Source organism: Mchenga conophoros, linkage group LG12 (genome assembly GCF_057382185.1).
Source record: "Mchenga conophoros isolate Kocher_MC1m ecotype Shallow Benthic linkage group LG12, M_conophoros_male_GT1.1, whole genome shotgun sequence".
Lineage (NCBI taxonomy): Eukaryota > Metazoa > Chordata > Actinopteri > Cichliformes > Cichlidae > Mchenga > Mchenga conophoros.
This window is the reverse complement of record NC_140537.1, coordinates 24,491,353-24,511,447: the sequence shown is the minus strand read 5'-3', so window position 1 is coordinate 24,511,447 and position 20,095 is coordinate 24,491,353. Positions and strand designations below refer to the sequence as shown.

General features: G+C 41.5%; 1 protein-coding gene across 2 annotated transcripts; it reads left to right on the top strand.

Moving 5' to 3' along the window:
• The first annotated feature begins 90 nt into the window (after positions 1-90).
• On the top strand, positions 91-5,355 carry plk2b (polo-like kinase 2b (Drosophila)). 2 transcript variants are annotated; one of them, XM_085294697.1, is made up of 14 exons: positions 91-400; positions 512-619; positions 721-837; positions 1,152-1,281; positions 1,446-1,629; positions 1,846-2,044; positions 2,148-2,319; positions 2,519-2,613; positions 2,905-3,037; positions 3,199-3,279; positions 3,411-3,570; positions 3,721-3,850; positions 4,003-4,113; positions 4,280-5,355. In XM_085294697.1, exons 1-14 carry the CDS (start codon positions 215-217, stop codon positions 4,469-4,471), a joined length of 1,998 nt encoding a protein of 665 aa, XP_085150823.1. In that variant the 5' UTR covers positions 91-214; the 3' UTR covers positions 4,472-5,355. The 2 variants fall into 2 exon arrangements, with proteins under 2 accessions (XP_085150823.1, XP_085150824.1); XM_085294698.1 differs by having other exon boundaries at positions 94-400; positions 2,172-2,319.
• Positions 5,356-20,095: the final 14,740 nt, after the last annotated feature.

Below are 20,095 nucleotides of genomic sequence, written 5' to 3'. Positions count from 1 at the left end.
TTCGCACGTCGCTTTACATATTTCCATATCTGTGCCACCACCAACACAAACGTACATGTGAGGTAATCGATAACAGCCAGACCCCCGTTCTCTCATGCCCGTGACGTCAGAGAGAGGGCGGCAGACAGGGGGAGGGTTGAGCGCCAGAGTATAAAGACTCCTGGCCGAGCTCTCCGGGATCCATTCTGAGTTTTGTACGACAGACCTATAACTGATGGAAGTACAGAGAAGCGCCGGGCACCAACAGACAAACGGCAGCACCATGTGTGAATCCACGCAGAGGTCCTGCGAGCCTCGCCGAAAGAAAATGGATGAGCGCAGTGCACCCTCAGAAATGGCCAGGATAATCACTGATCCTGCCACGGGGAAGTGCTACTGCCGTGGAAAAGTTTTGGGAAAGGTAGCGCAAGCATTCCATCGTTTTTTCTTTTCTTTAAAAACATTTTTTCCCCCCTTGGGATTTACCTAACCCGAAGACAAAACATGTTAACAGTGTTGTTCCTTTTTCCAGGGAGGATTTGCTAAATGTTATGAGATGACCGACCTCTCCACCAGCAAAGTTTACGCAGCCAAAATCATCCCTCATGCGCGCGTCTCCAAACCTCACCAACGGGAAAAGGTAAGCGCGCAACTCCGATCCTTGAGCGCAGTGATGTTCAACTTATATGTTTATATATATATATATATATTTAAGACGTGTTTTGTCTTTCGTTTCGCTAGATTGACAGAGAAATTGAGCTGCACAGATTACTACACCATAAACACATCGTGCATTTTTATCACCATTTTGAGGACAAGGAGAACATCTACATCCTGCTGGAGTACTGCAGCAGGAAAGTAAGTGCTGTTTTTTCCACATGGTAAATTTGAAATGACTTTACTGCCGCCGTGTTTCTAATGTGAACAAGACCTGCATTGCACCCAAAATCCAGCGAGGCACTACTTGGTATTCAGAATGTGCCCCACTCTATAAAGAGCTTTACTGTTTTAATTAACTGTCGAAAGTAGAAAACTTTAATGTGTTACCACGGGGTTTGAAATTAAGGGAAGTAGTCAAGTGTGATAAGCTTTTCTGCACAGAGGACAGTGCTTATATCTTGGGAAAGCTCTATAATTATTCTCATCTCTATGCTTTGTTTTTTTTCCCGCAGTCATTAGCCCATATCCTGAAGGTCCGCAAAGTGCTTACTGAGCCAGAGGTGCGTTATTACCTGAGACAGATTGTGTCTGGACTGAAGTACCTGCATGAACAGGAAATCCTTCACAGAGACCTGAAACTTGGTTAGTGATATTACAGTGCTGTGCATAATCTTTCATTGTGTGCAGGGAGAACATCATTCCTTGTAACTAAACCTCAGTCTGTACCTCTACATTTGCTGTGCTCATGCTTTGATCCTGGCTTGAATATCAAGTGTTCATCATCTCATTCCCTTTCTTCCCGACAGGTAACTTTTTTGTGAACGAGACGATGGAGCTGAAGGTCGGGGACTTTGGTCTGGCTGCCAAGTTGGAGCCAGCGGGAAACAGGAGGAAGACGATCTGCGGGACTCCCAACTACCTGTCCCCTGAGGTTCTCAACAAGCAGGGCCACGGCTGTGAATCAGACATCTGGGCCTTGGGCTGTGTAATGTGAGTCGGATATCTATAAATTTAGCATTAGGGAACTTCAAAAGGTTTAGTAATGAATTATTAAGAAACTATCTATATTGGCATCGGGTGTTATGGACAGGCCTATTCTTGTCTTACTTCTTTCACTTAGAAATATGTGATATGTGTGATAAACTACCCATGCATCTCCTATGGCATAAATAGCTCCCTCACTCAATGCCCTCTATCCTCCTCCAGGTACACTATGCTGCTGGGCAGACCTCCTTTCGAAACCACCAACCTGAAGGAGACATACAGGTGTATTAGAGAAGCCCGCTACTCCCTCCCCTCGTCCCTGTCACCACAGGCTAAGCAGCTAATCGCCAGCCTGCTTGCCAAGATGCCAGAGGACAGGCCCAACCTGGACCACATTCTGAGGCATGACTTCTTCACACAGGTTAGACACGATTGCCAACTCTATGTCACTCTATGTTGAACACTGTAAATGTCACAGCGTAGGAGTTTAACAATTACACTCCCCCCCCCCCACTTCCCACCAGATGACCCACTTTGGTTCTTCACAGGGCTTCAGTCCAGAACGTCTGCCTGCTAGCTGCTGCCATTCAGCACCAGATTTCCACATCTCTAGCCCTGCCAAGAGTTTCTTCAAGAAAGCTGCTGCTGCGCTGTTTGGTGGGAAGAGGGACAAGGTCAAGTACTACGAGACTCTGAGTGAGTATTGCAACAGCATTTAAGTTCTCAGTATACTACTTGTCACACTAATAGTTTGTATTTGAGTCTGAATTTATGCTCGACGCACGGGCATCATTACACCTAGCGTTAACTGAGTGTGCATGACCCATTTTATCACCCTTAGGCTGGTCATGGAGGTCATCCTCTCATTTTTCTGCACTCCTTTTGTCCTTCATAGATAAGTTAACCAAAGAGGAAGAGGAGATCTACAAGTTGCAGCATGACTTGGAGAGAACTGCCATCAGCCAACAGCACAGCAAAAAGGTGTCTGAGGTAAGAACTGAAGACAGGATATTTGCAAGAGTGTGGGTGATGTTGCAGGTAGATTCATCATAACGGCAGTTAAATAGATCTGAGATATCACGTTGAGGAGAATCCAGTGAGTCATTCTGGAGCTGTGCCAAAACGTTATAACGAGCACATTTTTCCCGAAGTGCTAAAAGCACTTATTTTCAACTTTTAAGCCAACCTCTTTGCATCTGTGGGTGATCACTGAGTCATAGTAGGAAGGTATGATCTAAACTCACAGATTCTAAACCCTGTCGTCACTCATTCCCACCTCAGAATGGAAGTCTACTTCCGCCATCTGCCGAGAGCCCCGTTGCCCCGGCAACAGAGAGCCAGTCCCCGACGACGCAAGACACCATCCGTCTGATCGTCAGGGGGAGTCTGGGAAGCTGCAGCAGCAGTAGTGAATGTAAGTTCACCCACACGTTTAACAGAGCGCAGACAGACTGGAATTATTTTTTGATGTATTATGGAAAAGAAATCAGTGTTACAGAGAGCTGCTGCCATAGCTAGAGTGTTTAGTACCATTGTCATGTCAAGCTGACTGAGCACCTGTTATTGCTCCAAAAGGCCTGGAAGACAGCACGACAGGGAGTGTGGCTGAGACTGTTGCAAGTGTGCTGAGGGGGTGTCTGGAGAATATGCCTAAAGGTGAGTGAACTAACAAAGCCTTGACCTCTACATGCATGCCTTAGCTGCAATTAATAGTGCACTTAAGCTCACTGTTTCATTATACCTTTAACTGTATTCTAACCCTCCTCCTCTTTCTGTTCACCCTGCAGCCAGTGACATTCCTCAGGGCTCAACCAGCTGCAGTCTTCAATGGGTGACTAAATGGGTGGATTACTCCAACAAGTACGGTTTTGGATACCAGTTATCTGATCACACCGTGGGAGTTCTCTTCAACAATGGCACTCACATGAGCCTCCTACCCGACCGAAAGTATGTATTCTTTCTCAACGCCCTCCCTTAAATTTAAAAGTTATTAGTCACAACATTAACTTGTCTAAGCATGCTGCGGTTATCGTGTCAAATCTTTCAAAAATGTCATCTAACCGAATCTGATCTTTTTTGTTTTATTTTGGGTTTCAGGACCATCCATTACTACGCAGAGCTAGGCCAGCGCTCTGTCTTTCCCACCTGTGAGGTTCCTGAACACTTTGTCGGGCAGGTCACTGTGCTTAAGTACTTCTCCCATTACATGGAGGAAAACCTCATGGATGTAAGTAAAAAATCGTTATTCCTCCACTCCTTTATCCATTTTTAAAAAAATTGTTATGTTGCTGTTATGTTCCTTTTGTATTTCCACACCCTGTAGCCTTAGAGACGTTGCAGCTTGTCTAGACCTGATGTGCTACTCTTTTGCTTTCTCAGGGCGGGGACCTTGGCACTATAACAGACTCACACATGCCCAGACTTTACCTGCTGCAGTGGCTCAAGTCAGACCGCGCCCTCATGATGCTGTTTAATGACGGCACTTTCCAGGTAAACACACATTATCACAGGAGCATAGCTGCTGCTGGGCATGCTCAGTAGAAGCGTAGTTACAAGTGCGATGCATGGCATCAAGGAGCTTTAAACCACAAATCAAATAGACAAAAAGATTGTTCTCCAAACTTATCAGTTTTCTTGTTTGTTTTTATCTTTAAAGGTTAACTTTTACCATGATCACACCAAGATCATCCTGTGTTGCCAGAGGGAGGAGTACATGCTGACATACATTAACGAAGACCGCGTCTCCAAAACCTTCAAACTCAGCTCCCTGTTGAAGTCTGGCTGCCCTACTGACCTGCGGGAGCGCATGGTGTATTCCCTCAACATGCTTCTGCAGAGATGCAGCTAAACCCACACAGAGCGTGTGCTGGACAGACGAGCAAACCTACCGAACGTGTTACTGCGGTGGAATGAGGATGCCGAAAGAATCCGTGGAAGACGAGTGGATTTCAAGAATGGATTTGAGCAGAGTAAATTAATCCAGCTGTGCGGTGTCATAATCACTCGGGCACCAGTGCGAGGTGTGGAAAAAAATAAAAAAGCAAGAGACTGAAAGACTGAGAAACTGAAATGTAGCACAATAACTGTGGATGGAAAAGGGCTGACTTGTATGTGGATTGTTGGAAGGAGAGAAAGGAGGGCGTATGTTGGTACGAATGCGATCCCCAAGTGTTTTATGGGGATGGGGAAAGAGGGATATTTGGGAAGTAGAGAGAAATGCTGGGCTGGCACCAGCTTCACTGTATAGAGTATAGCTGAATTAATCCAGAGGGAATCCATATATTGATGCTCTGAATGTCAGAGCCTGACTGTGGAATAATGTAAATGTTGTACAGCTTATGTCGCGGCCAACTCACCAGTGCAAAGGAATTACTGGCTAATATGTGAGGATGCTACAGAGTTTGGCTGTGTGTACGAGTGAGTGTGTGTCTGAGTGGGAAGGGTGTAATGTCACACTAACTTTAAAAACTGTGATTTGTTCTCTTTACTGACAGATGGGTTCAGCTTATTAAGTTGAGAACCAAAGGGGTGATATGGGGGAAGGGGGCAGGAGGAGAAAATGACGTTAAAAAAACAACAACAAAAAAACAACTAAAAAACTAGTACCATACATCCTCTGAGGATCCCTTAAGAGCCATTGTCACCTGGGTAAAACATGTCCTGCATAACTTATTGTGTAAAAAAGCGCAGTATTTATTTATTTAATAAACAAGCTTTTTCTATCAAAAAAAAGAGTACTTGTCCTTTTTTTGGGGTGTGGCCACAGTCAAAGATGTTCCCAACATCAGCCAGTAGGTTGAATGTAAGCTTCACCCCACTGCCGTGCATGTGCATGGGTGAATGTGAAGTGCTGTAAATTGATTTTTAGAGCCTTGCTACGTTAAAAGACAGTATACAAGTGCAGACCTTTCACTGTTGTTATTTTCAAACTCCCTGAAGATGTTAAGATGTTTCATGCCGTTACTCTTTCTGAGAGTGGCCTTAATAATAGATTAGGGACATGCCATGTATTAGGGTTATTCTCAAACATACTTGGGGGAGCGGGGGCTGCCCTTGTTTCATAAGAAAATAAGCGGTTCCTGTTCAGTGTGGTGAGAATTAGATTCAAGCTAATTATGCCCATATCTGTGCAGGGGCCTAGGTCAAAGCAAGTATTTTATCTTCCCTATGTTTAAACTTGCAGCAGGAAATGGGTGCAGTGAGAGAGATGGGTTGATAGAGGTTGTGTTTACAGCGCAGTTGTTTATACCGTGGTTCAAGGCCTCTCATTTGCTGAGTTTTCTTCTGCAGTGATAAATGGAAGACGGCAAAGATGAGTGACTGTGCAATATGGCTGGCCTTGTCTCAGAAACACATGGGTTTGTTGGATTGTTCAGAGGAAGAGAAAGAGAGAAGACACTGACAGTGACGTAAAGCTACGAGGCGAGACGCAAAACGAAAGAGCTGGCCCAACTATGTCAGCGATTGCATCACAGCTTTTAAGGCAAAGTGGCTTCAGTGGTTCTTGGACATCCTTTCACGTTCACTGGCTGTAACCATAGAAACAAGCCGGCACCGACCAATTTTGCTCGAGTCGGAAATCGATGAGGGCTGCGTGTAAGACACCTGCCACGGCGTCTCCTCGTTGAGAGTCAGAGCTCGTGTCATCACACAGTTGTGATAAAATTGTGTAACTTGTGTCTTTTGGTCAGGCTTTTCGCCGCTCTCTCTTTGTTCTCCACCGCGAGTATTTGATTTAGCTGTCTGCTGAGCACCTCTTCACCTTCCCGGCTTATGTAATGATGGAAGTTGAACATGGACGCTTGAGTCATCCCTTTGGATGCTATCTCAGAATATCTGTGCTCTTCAGAGTTCAATAATGAATGCCTCATGCATAAACATACCCACACAGACAGAACCAGAACAGGAAGTAGCCTGCAAGAGTTGCTCAGGAATTATTCATGACGACACCTCCGGGTCTGAGTGTGTGGTTTTTTTGACATTAATGGCCTCTGAAATGGATGCATCTGTCAGACAGAAATAGATCCCATTGTCGATGTAAAGTTTTTTTGCTCTTCAAGGGCATTTACCGCTGGTCCTAACATCTTAACATGAGTGCAGCATCTCTGTCTGATGGATACACTGGGCAGAGCTAAATTGACAACAGGATGGTAACTCTTTGCTAGCAGGGTAGAGGTAGAAGGGCACTTACTCTGAGGTTGTTTGATCGAAAACAAAGCGACAGCCCGTGGGGACGAAAAATGAAGCCAATGCAAAAGCATCTTAAATATTGAGCAGGAAATGACTTCACTTGCTGCAAAAGACATTCTGTTTAGCTCCTTTGCCGCAGTAAACACTTACATATTACTACATTGTGATTTCAAGTTATACTGACGCTTTTGAATTTAGTTATAGCACAGTAAAGTCAAACAGGAGGCCTATGAATTTGCAGCATCCCTTGATCTCCTGGCTAGATTCACTCCTCATTCATCACAGTGAAAGAACAGTAAAAGAATTGTTTATTCACAGAAAATGTTCTTCTTCTTCTTTTTTTTTACTGGGAACACATAAAAAACAAACAAACAAAAGAAGACTTATAGTATATAGTAGTGAAAAAACAAAAACTTTTCTGTCATTTACCGTTTTTTTTGTTGTTTTTTTTACTTATTACTTAATTACTTTAGTGTAGTATGAACTGCCATGGGGAAGTTCTTGGGAAAATCTGTAAACTTATTTAGATGCATTTTAAAAAGGCCAAAACATTCTTCACATTGTCCAAAGCTGTCTTTTGGGCTGGACTGGAATAGTTGGCAGGCTGATTCTGGCCCCTGGACCTTATTAAGCCTTGTCCCATCCCGAAGGGAGGGAGTGTGTAATCTGTTCCATGTGTTTGTCTATTTGCTAGCATTCTAGCATCCACAGTTTTCAAGATATCGCATTTGAATTTTGTGTGACGGTAGATGCTACTAACAACTTTTTAATATTTTGGTGGTCAAGGTCAAGGTCACATGAAATGTGAAAATCAGTAAAAACTTTATATTTCCTACATTATTTATGGATGATCTTCAAACTTCACTACACATTGACATACTATGATTTGGGCGACATGAGTAACTAGGCTAAGCCTTTGACCTTGACCTTCATTGTTAGTGCCCAAGGTCAAAGTTGACCTTGACGTTTTTTCTCTTTCAAAATACCATATCAAGAAAAATAACAAACGAAAGAGCAAGGTGACAACTATACAGCACATGTTTTGTTTTTGTTTTTGTTTTTTTATGCCTTGTCATGTGACAATGATGCCATAACAGGCGGACACCATTGTACTAATAAAAATATCAAAGTTTTGGTAAAGCCCTTACCCATCGTGGGGAGTTGAGCTCTCTGATTGCTCTTATTAAAGTTTAGTTAGGAGCATATCCATTTTGAAGCACAGATGCTATTTCAAATTAACTGAAACATACTACCTGCTCCAAAAAATCCAACATGTTGACGGCCATCAAGCTAATATTGAAGGGTCAGCACGCAGAGTCCTGAAAGTGGATGATGTTATGGTGGCTAGATCATACATATAAATGATTCTGCCAGTGAGTCAGCAAATGTTACCCGACTAGCTGCATTGGCTTTTTGTGAGTAAAGCACTTAACCTTGCAGAGACCAAAAAGGAAAGCAGTGCAAGCTTATTTGATGTTCTTAGTGTCACTGCTGTTTGGAGGGAAAATGTTTAGACTTGCTAGTTTTCAGTGTCACCCACACAAAGCTGCTACTCTGCTATGTCACGTTGACGGTGGGAAAAGTCTTGTGCACGCGGGCAGGCTTAGCTCTGGAACGAGTCTAAGCTGAAATGACAAAGGCGATCTTTATACCTCAGCGTCTATGATGAAGTTCTCTGCAGGCCAAAGAATGAGTCAGTTTAGTATTAAAAGTGATGGTAGGCATATTTTGCTTGAAGAGAAAAGCACTCTTTCTTACACGTACACACTGGGATGCACTCGAGGGATTAGAAAGCCTTTGCATATGAAATGTCAATGCTCCTCCTCCTACTATGTGTACAAAAACAGATGTACTGTAGAAAGAGCTGGGATGACTGTAGCTTTGCCCATTCTCTGCTGTAGCCTACATTACTGAACAGAGCGATGAGCAATGCTCAGCAGTCATACTTGCAAAGTTGACAGCACAAACTCCAGCTAATTACTGTAATCTTATTAAGAAAATGTGCTTCCTGAGTGTGCTCAAGCATGCCAAAAATTTGTGTGCACGTGACTGCTTGTCAGTATGTTTGGTTTTCTTTCAGGTGTTCAAAGACGTATAATGTTCCCAGTGAGTCACCCTGCACGATGCAGTGGTCATTCAGTGGCTCAGCAGAGTGACGTTCATGTTCTCCCATCTGAATCCTATAATTTCCTACAATCAACTCTCGGAAAAGGTCTTTTACTCTGGCTGAAAATAGAACCTTCTTGAGTCTAAAATACTTTCTGCTCTATTCGTGGATCACAGAGTTGTCCAGCTCAATTTCAGAGAATGTAAGAAGGATAAAGGCAGATTTCATGAGCAAAAGCAAACATCACTGGATCGCTGCTTGTATTTTATTCCAACAAAGTTTAGTTTCTTTCACTTGCACCATGTTGTAGAGACGGGAATCAAAAACCGGTACTAAATTGTGTAATTTCATGTAAAATGCATATCACATGCAAAATGTTTTTAGCCACATGTAAGCCTGTTTCTACCAATTCTACTCTGATGTTAAAAACATGCATTAGTAATCAATAAGGGTATTGATAAAGATCTAACCTTTCACCAGAACCAGTAACACAACTGGTAAATCAGCAGTTTTCTATACTATCCAGTCATTCACAGTTTCCTCAAGATAATAATTTTGCCTGCTGCAGTTCTTCCTGTTCTCAAACGCACTCTATTAGTTAAATGCTTAAGCTTCATCTTTTATTAAATGCATCTAATTACCACATAATTACATGGGGAGGGGGTTCTTTATTCAGATATTAGTCACATGTGTCAGACTAACTATACTGGAATGAACCGAGATGAACCACTGCAGACAGCCTGCGTAACAAGGCTGTTGGATTGTCGTACACTGTCACATGCAGTGGATGAGCATCACAGGCTGATCATTATATTTCAGTGACTGATTTTTTTTTTTTATTTCTTGTGGGTCCCTTTCTGAGGACAGATTGTCTTACGTCTTCGCTGACTCTGCCAGCATCCTCCTGTGTGATGTCAGTAGAGAATGTGACTTGCTGGTGATTTCCACAAACACATCACATGAATGTGTGGGCAGACCTCTGACAAGAGGGAAAGGATGAAACTAAAAGGGGGGAACTTAACAGAAAAAAGTTTTAAAATCTGCAAGAGGTTTATCTGAAATGAAAAATTCTGCCACGTAGAAGTTTTAATCCACTATTGCTAGCAGAAAATAGCACACAATTAACTGGGATGATTCAATTCGCTTCTGCCTGTGGGGACTGAATTGCTTTTAGAGCCTGCATTAAAAGAGGGGCAACCTCTGGGGGTGAGAAATAAAGCCAGCGCAACTTCCTAAAACTGGAGTTCCTCTAAAAGCAGCTCAGTCCCTGTAGACTTTCATGTTAAAATACCCAACTCTGCAGGAGATGTTTACATCTTGGTCAGTGAAATCAATCAATAAATAAACTTTTGCTGTCATTAGATTCTCATTAGCTTCAGTCACTGTTAATGCAACTGTGTTACCAAAAAACTGACTTGCCATGTAGCTAATTCCACTAAGATGCCATCCGAGAAGCCTGTGCTTCTGTTTTGGGGAGTGAAACTGTGGTATTTTAATCGTCTATTACTTACCATGAATTATTTGGTCTGGCACGGACCCATGCAGTGTCCATGGAAGCATTATCCAATTAGTTACAAGTGTGCTCTCTTGTCCTCAAACATGTGGTTACCATTATCTTTCACATACCCTCTATGGCATTACCACATAAAACACGATACATAATACAGATTTTCTGTAGACCGTTGATTAGGGTAGCACAAACAGTCAGACCTGTCTCTGTCACCAGCATTACAGGCATTTGGTTGCAATTCCTGTGGAAACTAAAGCTCGTCCAAAAGTCCTGCAGCATCCTCGCATCCGTTTCATTATAGCATTGTGGTTTTACACATGATCACTGAAATGCATCGGGTTGGGAGATAATTATGGTTTGGTATCGCTAAGTAAAAATTCCATCCATACCAGCACATAAACGGATGTGCTGTGAGGCTTTCTGAAAGTCCCTTTCTCATATTAAAATTCTTACATTTGCAAAGTTTCAACATGTCTGGGAGTTACAGCTGAGTCACTCGCAATTTTATTTGTTCCAGCTATCACCTCAAGCTGTCATTTTGAAGGTCAGCTTAGTGATTTTTTTTTCAAAAGCTGCCACAGTAGTTTGTAAAAGTACAATCCGGCTAAGTAATACAATACGACCAAATAAAAATACAAAATAAAATTCAAATTAAAAAGCAAACTGACTGGTTGCTGTACTGCTCACACTGCGTGAGATTAAAAGAAAAGTGTGGTCCTCTCTTCATGATTCTGTCATGCCAAATAATACAGACACACGGCTCAAAGGGTACTTAAGGAAAGCAGTGTTAGTGTCACCAAGTGTGGAAAGCTTTTAGTAACGATCTGCAACGTGTGGCAAGTGTTGAAACACAGCCCTGCTTTGTGGAGGGAGGAAACTCCCGAGGCTTCAAAGCAGCATTTCAATCCGGTGATTCACATTGGAGACACATGGACAAAGCAAATCCTGCACGGCACTCACATGCACACACGCTTAGAAGTGGGGCTGGGTTGCTCAACAAGTTCACACTTTAATGTTAACCTGCCTTTGTAGAGTTGTGCTGAAGCTGCTCATGTGCTGCAAAGATTTAACATAATATAAATCTTATATTTTTATGTAAATATATGTCAGAGTCACTGAATCTAGCCGATTCAGCATTGTTGATACAAAAAGCTTTGATTCAGTGCTGCACCTTTCACATTGTCATAACTTGCCCACACACTTAAGTGCCAGTAAAACTGCTCGATACAGAGGACTGTGTATTCTTTAAGCTCTTCAGAAGCTCTTGTCTTTTCCTAATATCGCTGTAGGAATGTCAACTTGCTGTAACAAGATCTGAACTTCAAGGAGTTTAGATCTCTGACTCAGTAATAAAGTTTGTTCAGCTATTCTAACTGAAAAGTCTGTGTCAAAAAGCCATGGACCTTTGGCATTTCTCCATGCCCACATTAACACGCCTTCGTCTGGTAAATGCCAAAAGTACTGTTACCCAGATTGCCATTCTCCCAGCATGCACTAGGCAAGTGCAGGGGTGGACAAATGGACTGTGGTGCTGGATGGAGGAGGACTCTCCATGATGACGGCTGGGGGAAGATGAATCTCCACAGGGCCAGTGCTTACACACTCAAGGGAAAACATTTTTAAAGTTATATTTAATTTGCGATTTTTCAAATCTAAATTTCTGTTTGAGAATAGCTACAACCTAAACTGTATTTGTGTGCTGTTAAATATAGGGTATCAGGTGCAAATATTCACTGAAGGGAAGAAAAGAAGCTGTCATTATATAGCTGAAACTGCCTTTTGTTGATGCTCTTGCTCTCTCCTTTGTCTACGCTCACTCATTCATGAAAAAATCAGCTTTGGCATAGAAATAGCAAGAGAGAGAAAAATTGAAATGCCAGGACAGAGAGGAAACGGGAGGGTCAGGTATGAGGTTCGCGTGGTCAAGATAAATGTTTCCGGCGGCTTGCCTGACGGCCCCATCAATGAGCCAATCAATGCATCATCTGCAATAATAGATCTGCAGTGTGCACTTGCTCTGCTATTGAGCTGAGTGGGAGACACTACTGTTCCTATGGCAACTGGCACTCTCATCCTCGCCCGCACGTAAACATCCAGCTGTTATTAATTTGGCTGCTTTGTTAGTCATCCTGAATTGCGTGCACACCTCCTTGGTTAAGCATTGCAATAATATTATTTCATAGACTGATAACCAAGTCTCACAGGGTACAAATGCGAAAGCATTATATCTAAACTGAGATCTTTCCCTACACATCATTTAAAACGTTCAACCGAATTAAAAAAAGGGCTCATAATGCTTTAAAGAGCAAAAGTTATGCAGTTAGAAATGTGTATTGCTCATAGACAGTATGGATGTAGTTGCTGTGATGTCATGCACTGACTTGTGAAAGTCCTGTTTATGAGATATTTCTTGGCCTTTATATACAATGCAAGTACACTTTTGCATTGCGTTAATGTTTCCAAGCAACATCCACGTTTTATACATATTTCATGACTGGTGGGTGAGTGTTTGCTAGCAGTTGCTAAGTTAATACTGTTACAAAGAAGTACACATCAGTACACCAGAAACCTCTGTGTGATTGGTTTGATTGTAGGCAGGTTGCTGCGGTCGCCCATAGTTTGTATAGCAAACACAGACTTGTCTCAAAACACTCGTTAACTACTCTCAGAGCAGTAGTGAAACTGCACACAGTGAAAGTGCCGCACAAACCTGAAATTGAGAACGCTCACTTTCATAGTAATAGTTTTGCCATCCCTGCTGCTACAACTAAGGTGTTCCAAAAGGTGCAACTGCATTGCACTGTTTCCAGTTTCACTCACACTTGGCGAATGGTTTTGGTAAGTGTTTGTCGACGACGACTTTCCATACAAACTAAAGGCAACCACGCAAATCTGCTCGTGACCAAAGCAATTACAAGGATTTGTTTCTGGCAACATGCTCTTTGTGACTGATTTCACCCAGCAACAGCCAGAAACCTCCAACAACCACTTGCCAACCAGTTGGAGAATAGTTTTATCTAGTGATCAATAGGTGATGGGTGGTCATTAACCTTTGGACTGTGTCACCGAGGCCATAGTAAAGATGTAGGTAAATGAACTTATCATTTTTCTTGGCTTACTGTAGACATAATATGAATTCGATTTAATCAGTGATAATATCTAAACAATTTTTATGTTATGGTGACCAAAAAAACTAAGGTTGTGAACTTCATATTGTTGCAAGAGTTGATTCACAAATGACTCTCCTAATCACAGCTTTGTTCTTTTCTCTCATTGCTTTCAGCTTACTGGTAACTTGCTCATGATGCTTGCAACAGTATTTTCAGACTGTCTTTGTCTTAGCTTTTTGCCAAAACTTATCTTCCTTATCACCATGCTTTTACTTTACACTTGTGTTTATTTTGTGTTAATCACCTGACACCCACAGGAAGTATCCACCCAGATAACACCGTCTGCATAAACAAGTTACACAGATGTTTTACTTGGACCATTTGACAATACCCCGGAGTTAAGAGCAAAGTTTAGGCATTTTAAAATAGACAAAAACATGGCAAGTAAATATGCTATATAATATATAAAGTAAAAACCCATATGATATGGGTAATTTGAGAGCCATAATCACTGCATTACAAATCAGTTTTGCTTGTTATACAACAAATGGGGAGCAGCTGCTGCAATGGCTCTTCTGAATGATTGAAACTGACTGAGACAGGAGTGATAGACAGTGACAGTCACTGAGGTACATGCGTTCATGAATAAATTTTCAGCTAGCCAAATGTGACACGATAATTGTTGACGAACTGTCATGCCATTTACTGTTAACGAAGCAGCAGGACAATAGCAGTTGTCACTGTTTGTATTCCTTTCAGAGGAAGTGAACAGGAACACATCCTACTGGATATCCTCTGTTTAGTTTAGCGGATGAAATGGGAACAATAAGCCACATGAATTTAGAGCTGGAAGGAGAATGGCGAGCTGGACTCTAACCCAACAATCCTGTTGAAATAGCAGGATGAGCGTGTGATGATGCTGGATTTTGATAGTAGATAAGGGAAGAAAGGTTAAGCAGATGTATAAATTATTAAAGCAAAATACAGCCAGTGCGGTAAATAGAGGGGAAAACCAAGACATCACTGACAAACTGAATGTTCAAAGATGCAGGTGGAGTAGCTTGTGTTTCATAAGTGATGTCACTTAGATTATGTCATGTCCAATTTTGTAGGGGAGGGTTTCCCTTGAGGGGTTTCAGGATAAGGCTAAGGGGTAACAAGGAGATACAGTAAAGACAAAACAAAAAAGAAAAGAAGAAAAAATGTTTTTTCTTTATCTTTATCCCCAAAGTTAAAATGACATGAAATAAAATGGCATGAGAAAGATGCAATGTTTACTTTTAGACAGTTGTTGAAGAAGTACAGAGAAGGAAAGGTACTGCATGAGGAAATCAGGAGTGGCAAGGAAGCATGTGAGGGTGGTGTAGCACATGTATGAAGACAACAAGACAGTGGTCAGGTGTGCGGTAGGAGTGTCGTGTGGTTTCAAGGCGGGGGTGGGATATATGAAGGTAAATATATTGCAAAAAGTGGGATTACATCAGACGTCAGGTCTGAGTTACTTTTTGTTTACACTGGTGATGATCAAGCTGACAGATGAAGTCAAGCAGGAGTTTCTGTGGACCATGACTGTTTTTGCAGATGACATTGTGGTCTGTAGCGAGGGTAGGCAGCAGGTGGAAGAGAGCCTGGAGAAGTGGAGGTATGCTCAGGAGGAAGAGGAATGAAAGTAAGGAGATGCAAGACAGAACACATGTGTGTCAATGGGATGGACACAGGTGTCACAGTGAAGCTGCAAGGAGCGGAGGTAGTGAAGGTGGATGAGTAACCATCCAAAGTTACAGACACTGAACAAGAGAGGTGAAGAAAAGAGTGCAGGCAGAATGGAGCAAGTGGAACTAATGGCCACAGGAGGCAGAGCTGGAGGTGGCAGACTGGAAGATGCTAAGATATTCACTGTGACTGAGTAGAAAGGACAGAAACTAATGTGGCAGTGGGATAGCTCAGCTTAGGTAGAAGGTAGAAAAGTAAGGCTGAAATGAATTGGACATATACACATATTTATAATCATGTATTCAGATTCTAAAAGAGTACAAAGAAATTCACAACCCTATGTATCTGTTTTGGACTTTGCATTGTGACTTCCATATAAGGACTGTCTGGTTTTCTTTCAGATACATTTACACGTGCTGAGGAGCAGGTGTCAGCACGTACTCTGAGGCTCTCCTGAGGTCACCTGTGTGACTACACCAGCTAAGTGCAGAAACACAGACAAACAGCTTTACTCACTCTCCTTTCAGAGTGATGCGATGACTGTAATTGCGAGTTGTGTCTGTGCATCTGTGTGTGTGTCAACTAAAAGCCCACCCGCAGGCCCGTATCCATGCTTGACTAACACCTTTTAAATGCATACGGTGGCAAGTTCACCGCTGCACAGCAGGTCAGGGGATTTAAATCTCACACTTGTAGCAGTGTTTGTTTTTTGTGTATGGGTTTCCCCCAGGTTCTCAGGGCTGCTGGCACAAAAACAGACTCTGAGCTATAGAGTGTAAATATCCTGCAATGCTCTGATGACCTCTTTTAAGGATGACTGTGACTGTGTGAAGTGCTATGATTCCTCGCAATTGTATACTTGCATTCTACTCTGATATATCATTTCTTTTTATGTGTTTATTAAGGAGTCTGTGAGATTGCTTTGCTTTTAGAGCCACTACACACACACACACACACACACACACACACACACACACACACACACACACACACACACACACACACACACATATCTTTTAATGCAATTATCTGCCGAATAATATGTCTTGCTGTGTGGTTTATTGTCCTAACAGCCCATCAAAGTCCTCCAGTTTTACTGAGTGAAATAAAAGTATTTCATTCATACAGTTTATGGATACATTTAGCTGTTACCACCCTCGGATCATTTTTGGCTCCAAACACAAATGAAATTAAAGCTTCAAACCAGAGTCCCAAAACACATGTCTGGCACCACAGTGTCTATGTTCATTATGTCTGTGAACACTTTGGATGTGGATGGACTTGTGTCTCAGTTGTTTGTCACTGTTTCCACAAATCAGAGGAGGGACAGGAAAAATAGAAGCAGGATTCTGCTCATTACCAGCCTGTCAATTTTGTTGGATACAGTCTACAGCACCTTGCAAAAAGAATTTCACCTCTATCAGCTATCAGCAAATTGATAAGAGTGATGGAAAAACACCTCCTTGACTATCCTTTCAAAACAAACATGAAGTAACTCTTTGCAAGAGTGTGAACAAGTCTGGGCATGCTTCCTAGTCCAATGTTCAAACCTATCAGGAATGAGGAAGATATTTTATGTAGTTAGACAATAAAAATGCCTTCCGGCGGTTTATCTTCTATCTGCCTCTGCAATCTCACTCTGCAAGTGGTAGCTTTTGTTTATTGTTCCTTAAGTTTCTTAATGTGAGGATCCTTTGTCCAAAATCAAAGAATGATAACGATACCTACATACTATGGAGATGCAAGTTTCTAAGCTGGCGTCAGCTGTCTTTGATGGAAAACTGAAAAATCAATCAGTGGTGTTTAGTCAGGGCAAGTAAGGAAAGCAGTATTTGTCCAGTGAAATCTAAAAGCAGAGACCAATTAAAACTTCCCATAGTGAAAGCTAGTAGTCTCCTATATTACTGCCATCTTATAAGGATAAGGAGCCATTGCCACGGTGTATATCGAAACCCCCCATTATGAAACACAGTATGACCAAGATTGATTTTTATTCAGTATGACCACAAATGGTTCAATAAACTCGGCTGTAAAGCAGTTACAGAGATCAAGGTATAGAATTCCTATAGACTTCTATAGAACCAGAAGTCTTTTTGTAACTTTCACTATCGCCATCTGGTGGCCTTACAATTCCAAGTTCAAGACACCTTTGAACTTGCTTTATTTTTCTGTTTTTTTACTGTCCAATTGTCTGACTAATAAGCTGTGAGGCCAGAAGCTTTTTTCTGGTTGGATGAGATGTGCACTGTGAATAAACCGTTGGTGGTCTTTGATGGGAGGCTGATGGTGAACTAGCTTGCTAGACAAGCTGCTGCTGGTTCTGCTTTCACTGCTGTGAGATCAATTATGATATGAGTTTTGTGTGGAAACAAAGCCAGCATTAGCAAGTAAATTAATGTTCTGTCATTTATCATTTTAACAGATGACTTTTCTGTTATTAACCACCATGGCCAGAAACTCCTTCAGCACATTAGTAAGGAAAGCTTTGATGATGACCCAACTTCTGCCATGCTGGGTATAATAAAACAGGCAAGCTTAACAGGTGCAGGCCCCAATATAACCTTCAGATTAGCTCTGAGAAATCATTTAAATGTACTGATTTTAACAGCTGATTTGCTAATAAGACACCTTAATTAAATATTAGTCCTATTTTTATCCCCTGTAGATAGAAAGAGCTAATCACATTACACACAAAATTCCTCCAGTGCTCATTATTGCCTAATGATAAATATTGTGATGAGAACGAGCCAGGAAGACAGGAAAGAGTGCAGAAAGGTGGAGATGTCTGGGAATCTCACATGAAATACACATACTAATACACACACAGAAAAACGCACATGTTAAGGGTTTTCCAAAACTCTATTTGTAAGTATTTGCAACATTTCAGGAAGCACTTCACAAGGCAGTGGAATAGACACAGTAATTAAAGTCATTTTATTTTTGTCTTTGTCACTGAAATTCAAGTCGACTGGGTAGCTCAAGTAGAAGATTGTCAGTGTTTCTCTCGCTGATTCACCTCACCTGGAAATGAGAGCTGCCACGGTGCACATTTCTATTCACTTCATTAAAACATCCTGTCAGGTATTTTCATCGATCTCTCCGTTTCCAGATTTTGAGTCAGTCCTCATGCATTTTTCTCAGAGCGTTTCATTACATGAAAAATCTGTCAGTGTCTCATGTCTTTGCCTCTGCTGATGATGATGTAATTTCTTGCCGATCACAAGATACACACAAAATCAGATCACATGTTTACACAGCCTGTCGTGGGAGGTAGACAAGATGAGCTCACTTGTTCACCCACCCCCCCAAAATCTCCCTTCTGACACAGTGACTAGACAAGAGTCCTGTGCGACTTGACTGACTTCAGCATCAGTGCCTCGGCTCAGACATTTTACTGCCAAGAAAGACTTTAAAAATTCATTAAGCTTAAACTCCTCAAAGATTATGCAACACAGAGGAGAAAAGTTGTTTTCAGCAGCTGTATTTCACTGATGTCTAAACACTTAAAGTGGAATGCATCACTGAAAAAAGTGAGAATGACAGAACCCCGTTTCATTTACAGTTAGTCTGTGTGACTTTTATATCTGAATAGATTTACTTGCTGTAGTGTTTATATAACATGCAGATAGATGGAAACCTTCCCCCAGGGGGCTTGGTGGAGTTTTTCCTCTCTGCTTCGTTAGATACTACACTAAAGGTCTTCTGTGTCGATCCAGTCATCCATGACAATAGACAACATAGCCCAGAGGGTTATTTTTATTCTCAAACTTTCCCATTTTGACTAAAAACTAATAGGTCATACAAGGCTCTCTGTTGCTGTTTATAACACTCATATGACTTTACTGGTAATTAATGCAGATGGCTCATTTCTGTTAAATGCATGAATTATGTTTAACAGTAAAAGAAAGCCTCACAGTAAATTACAAAGTAACCCCAGCATCATATTCAGATTACTTTCATATTGCTAAATGACTCACTTTAGTTTTAAATACATATTACATTATTAGGTTGACTTTAGTCAGTGCTATAATTAACATATTAGGGCAACTTAATCTGTAATATAACACAGTTATTATAATGTAATTATTATATAACATAGCTATTTTAGAGTTGTGCGCTAAAGTATTGCCATGTTGTAGCCAAAGACTTTTAAATACTGGCAAACATTGTATATCTGTGAATCCAGGCTGGGATGTTTTTGTGTGTTTGCAGGTTTACCCCCTTGTGTGAAACTCCATCGTCCTCCCACAGTCCAAAGACAGATAGGTTCAGGTTAACTCGTGATTCAAAATTGGCCATAGGTGTGAATCTATGTGTGTCTGAATGGCTGTCTCTATGTAGGTGTTAGCTTTGTGACACATTGTGACCTGTCCAATTCTTTGGACAATTCCTTACCTCTCACCCTATGACAGCTGGGACAAGCTTCAGCGCCCTGAACTGGAAAGTACAAATAATGGAAAGAAGCAAAAAAAATAGAAAAAAATATTTTTGTTTTTTTTCCAGTTTTGAATTAAACTACCTTGGTGTTTTATCCTGCTTTAAACAATGATAAAACATTCTACTGTACATCTGTGAAGTGATGAAACTGTCAGTGTAAATTTTCTGTTAGAACTTAGTATCATATTTAGACTGAATTTAAAGTTTGCAGCATCATGTCACCTACAGTGCAGTGACAAAAGAGTCAGGAGGTTGTTTACTTAGCATGAGGGTTTTTGTTTTCCTGTGTCAAAGGTGCAGGAAGAATGAAAAAAGAAAAAGATTTTAGGCTGGCAGGAGAGCTGATTTGTTAGTCATTACCGGTAAAAGAAAATCACCTAATGGTGGAATTAGGTGCTGAAAAGA

Coding starts and splice junctions, on each gene's coding strand:
- plk2b (XM_085294697.1), top strand. CDS start 215: ATGGAAGTACAGAGAAGCGCCGGGCACCAACAGACAAACGGCAGCACC. Junction 2,320..2,518: donor CAAGTACTACGAGACTCTGA/GTGAGTATTGCA, acceptor TGTCCTTCATAG/ATAAGTTAACCAAAGAGGAA. Junction 4,114..4,279: donor TTAATGACGGCACTTTCCAG/GTAAACACACAT, acceptor TTATCTTTAAAG/GTTAACTTTTACCATGATCA.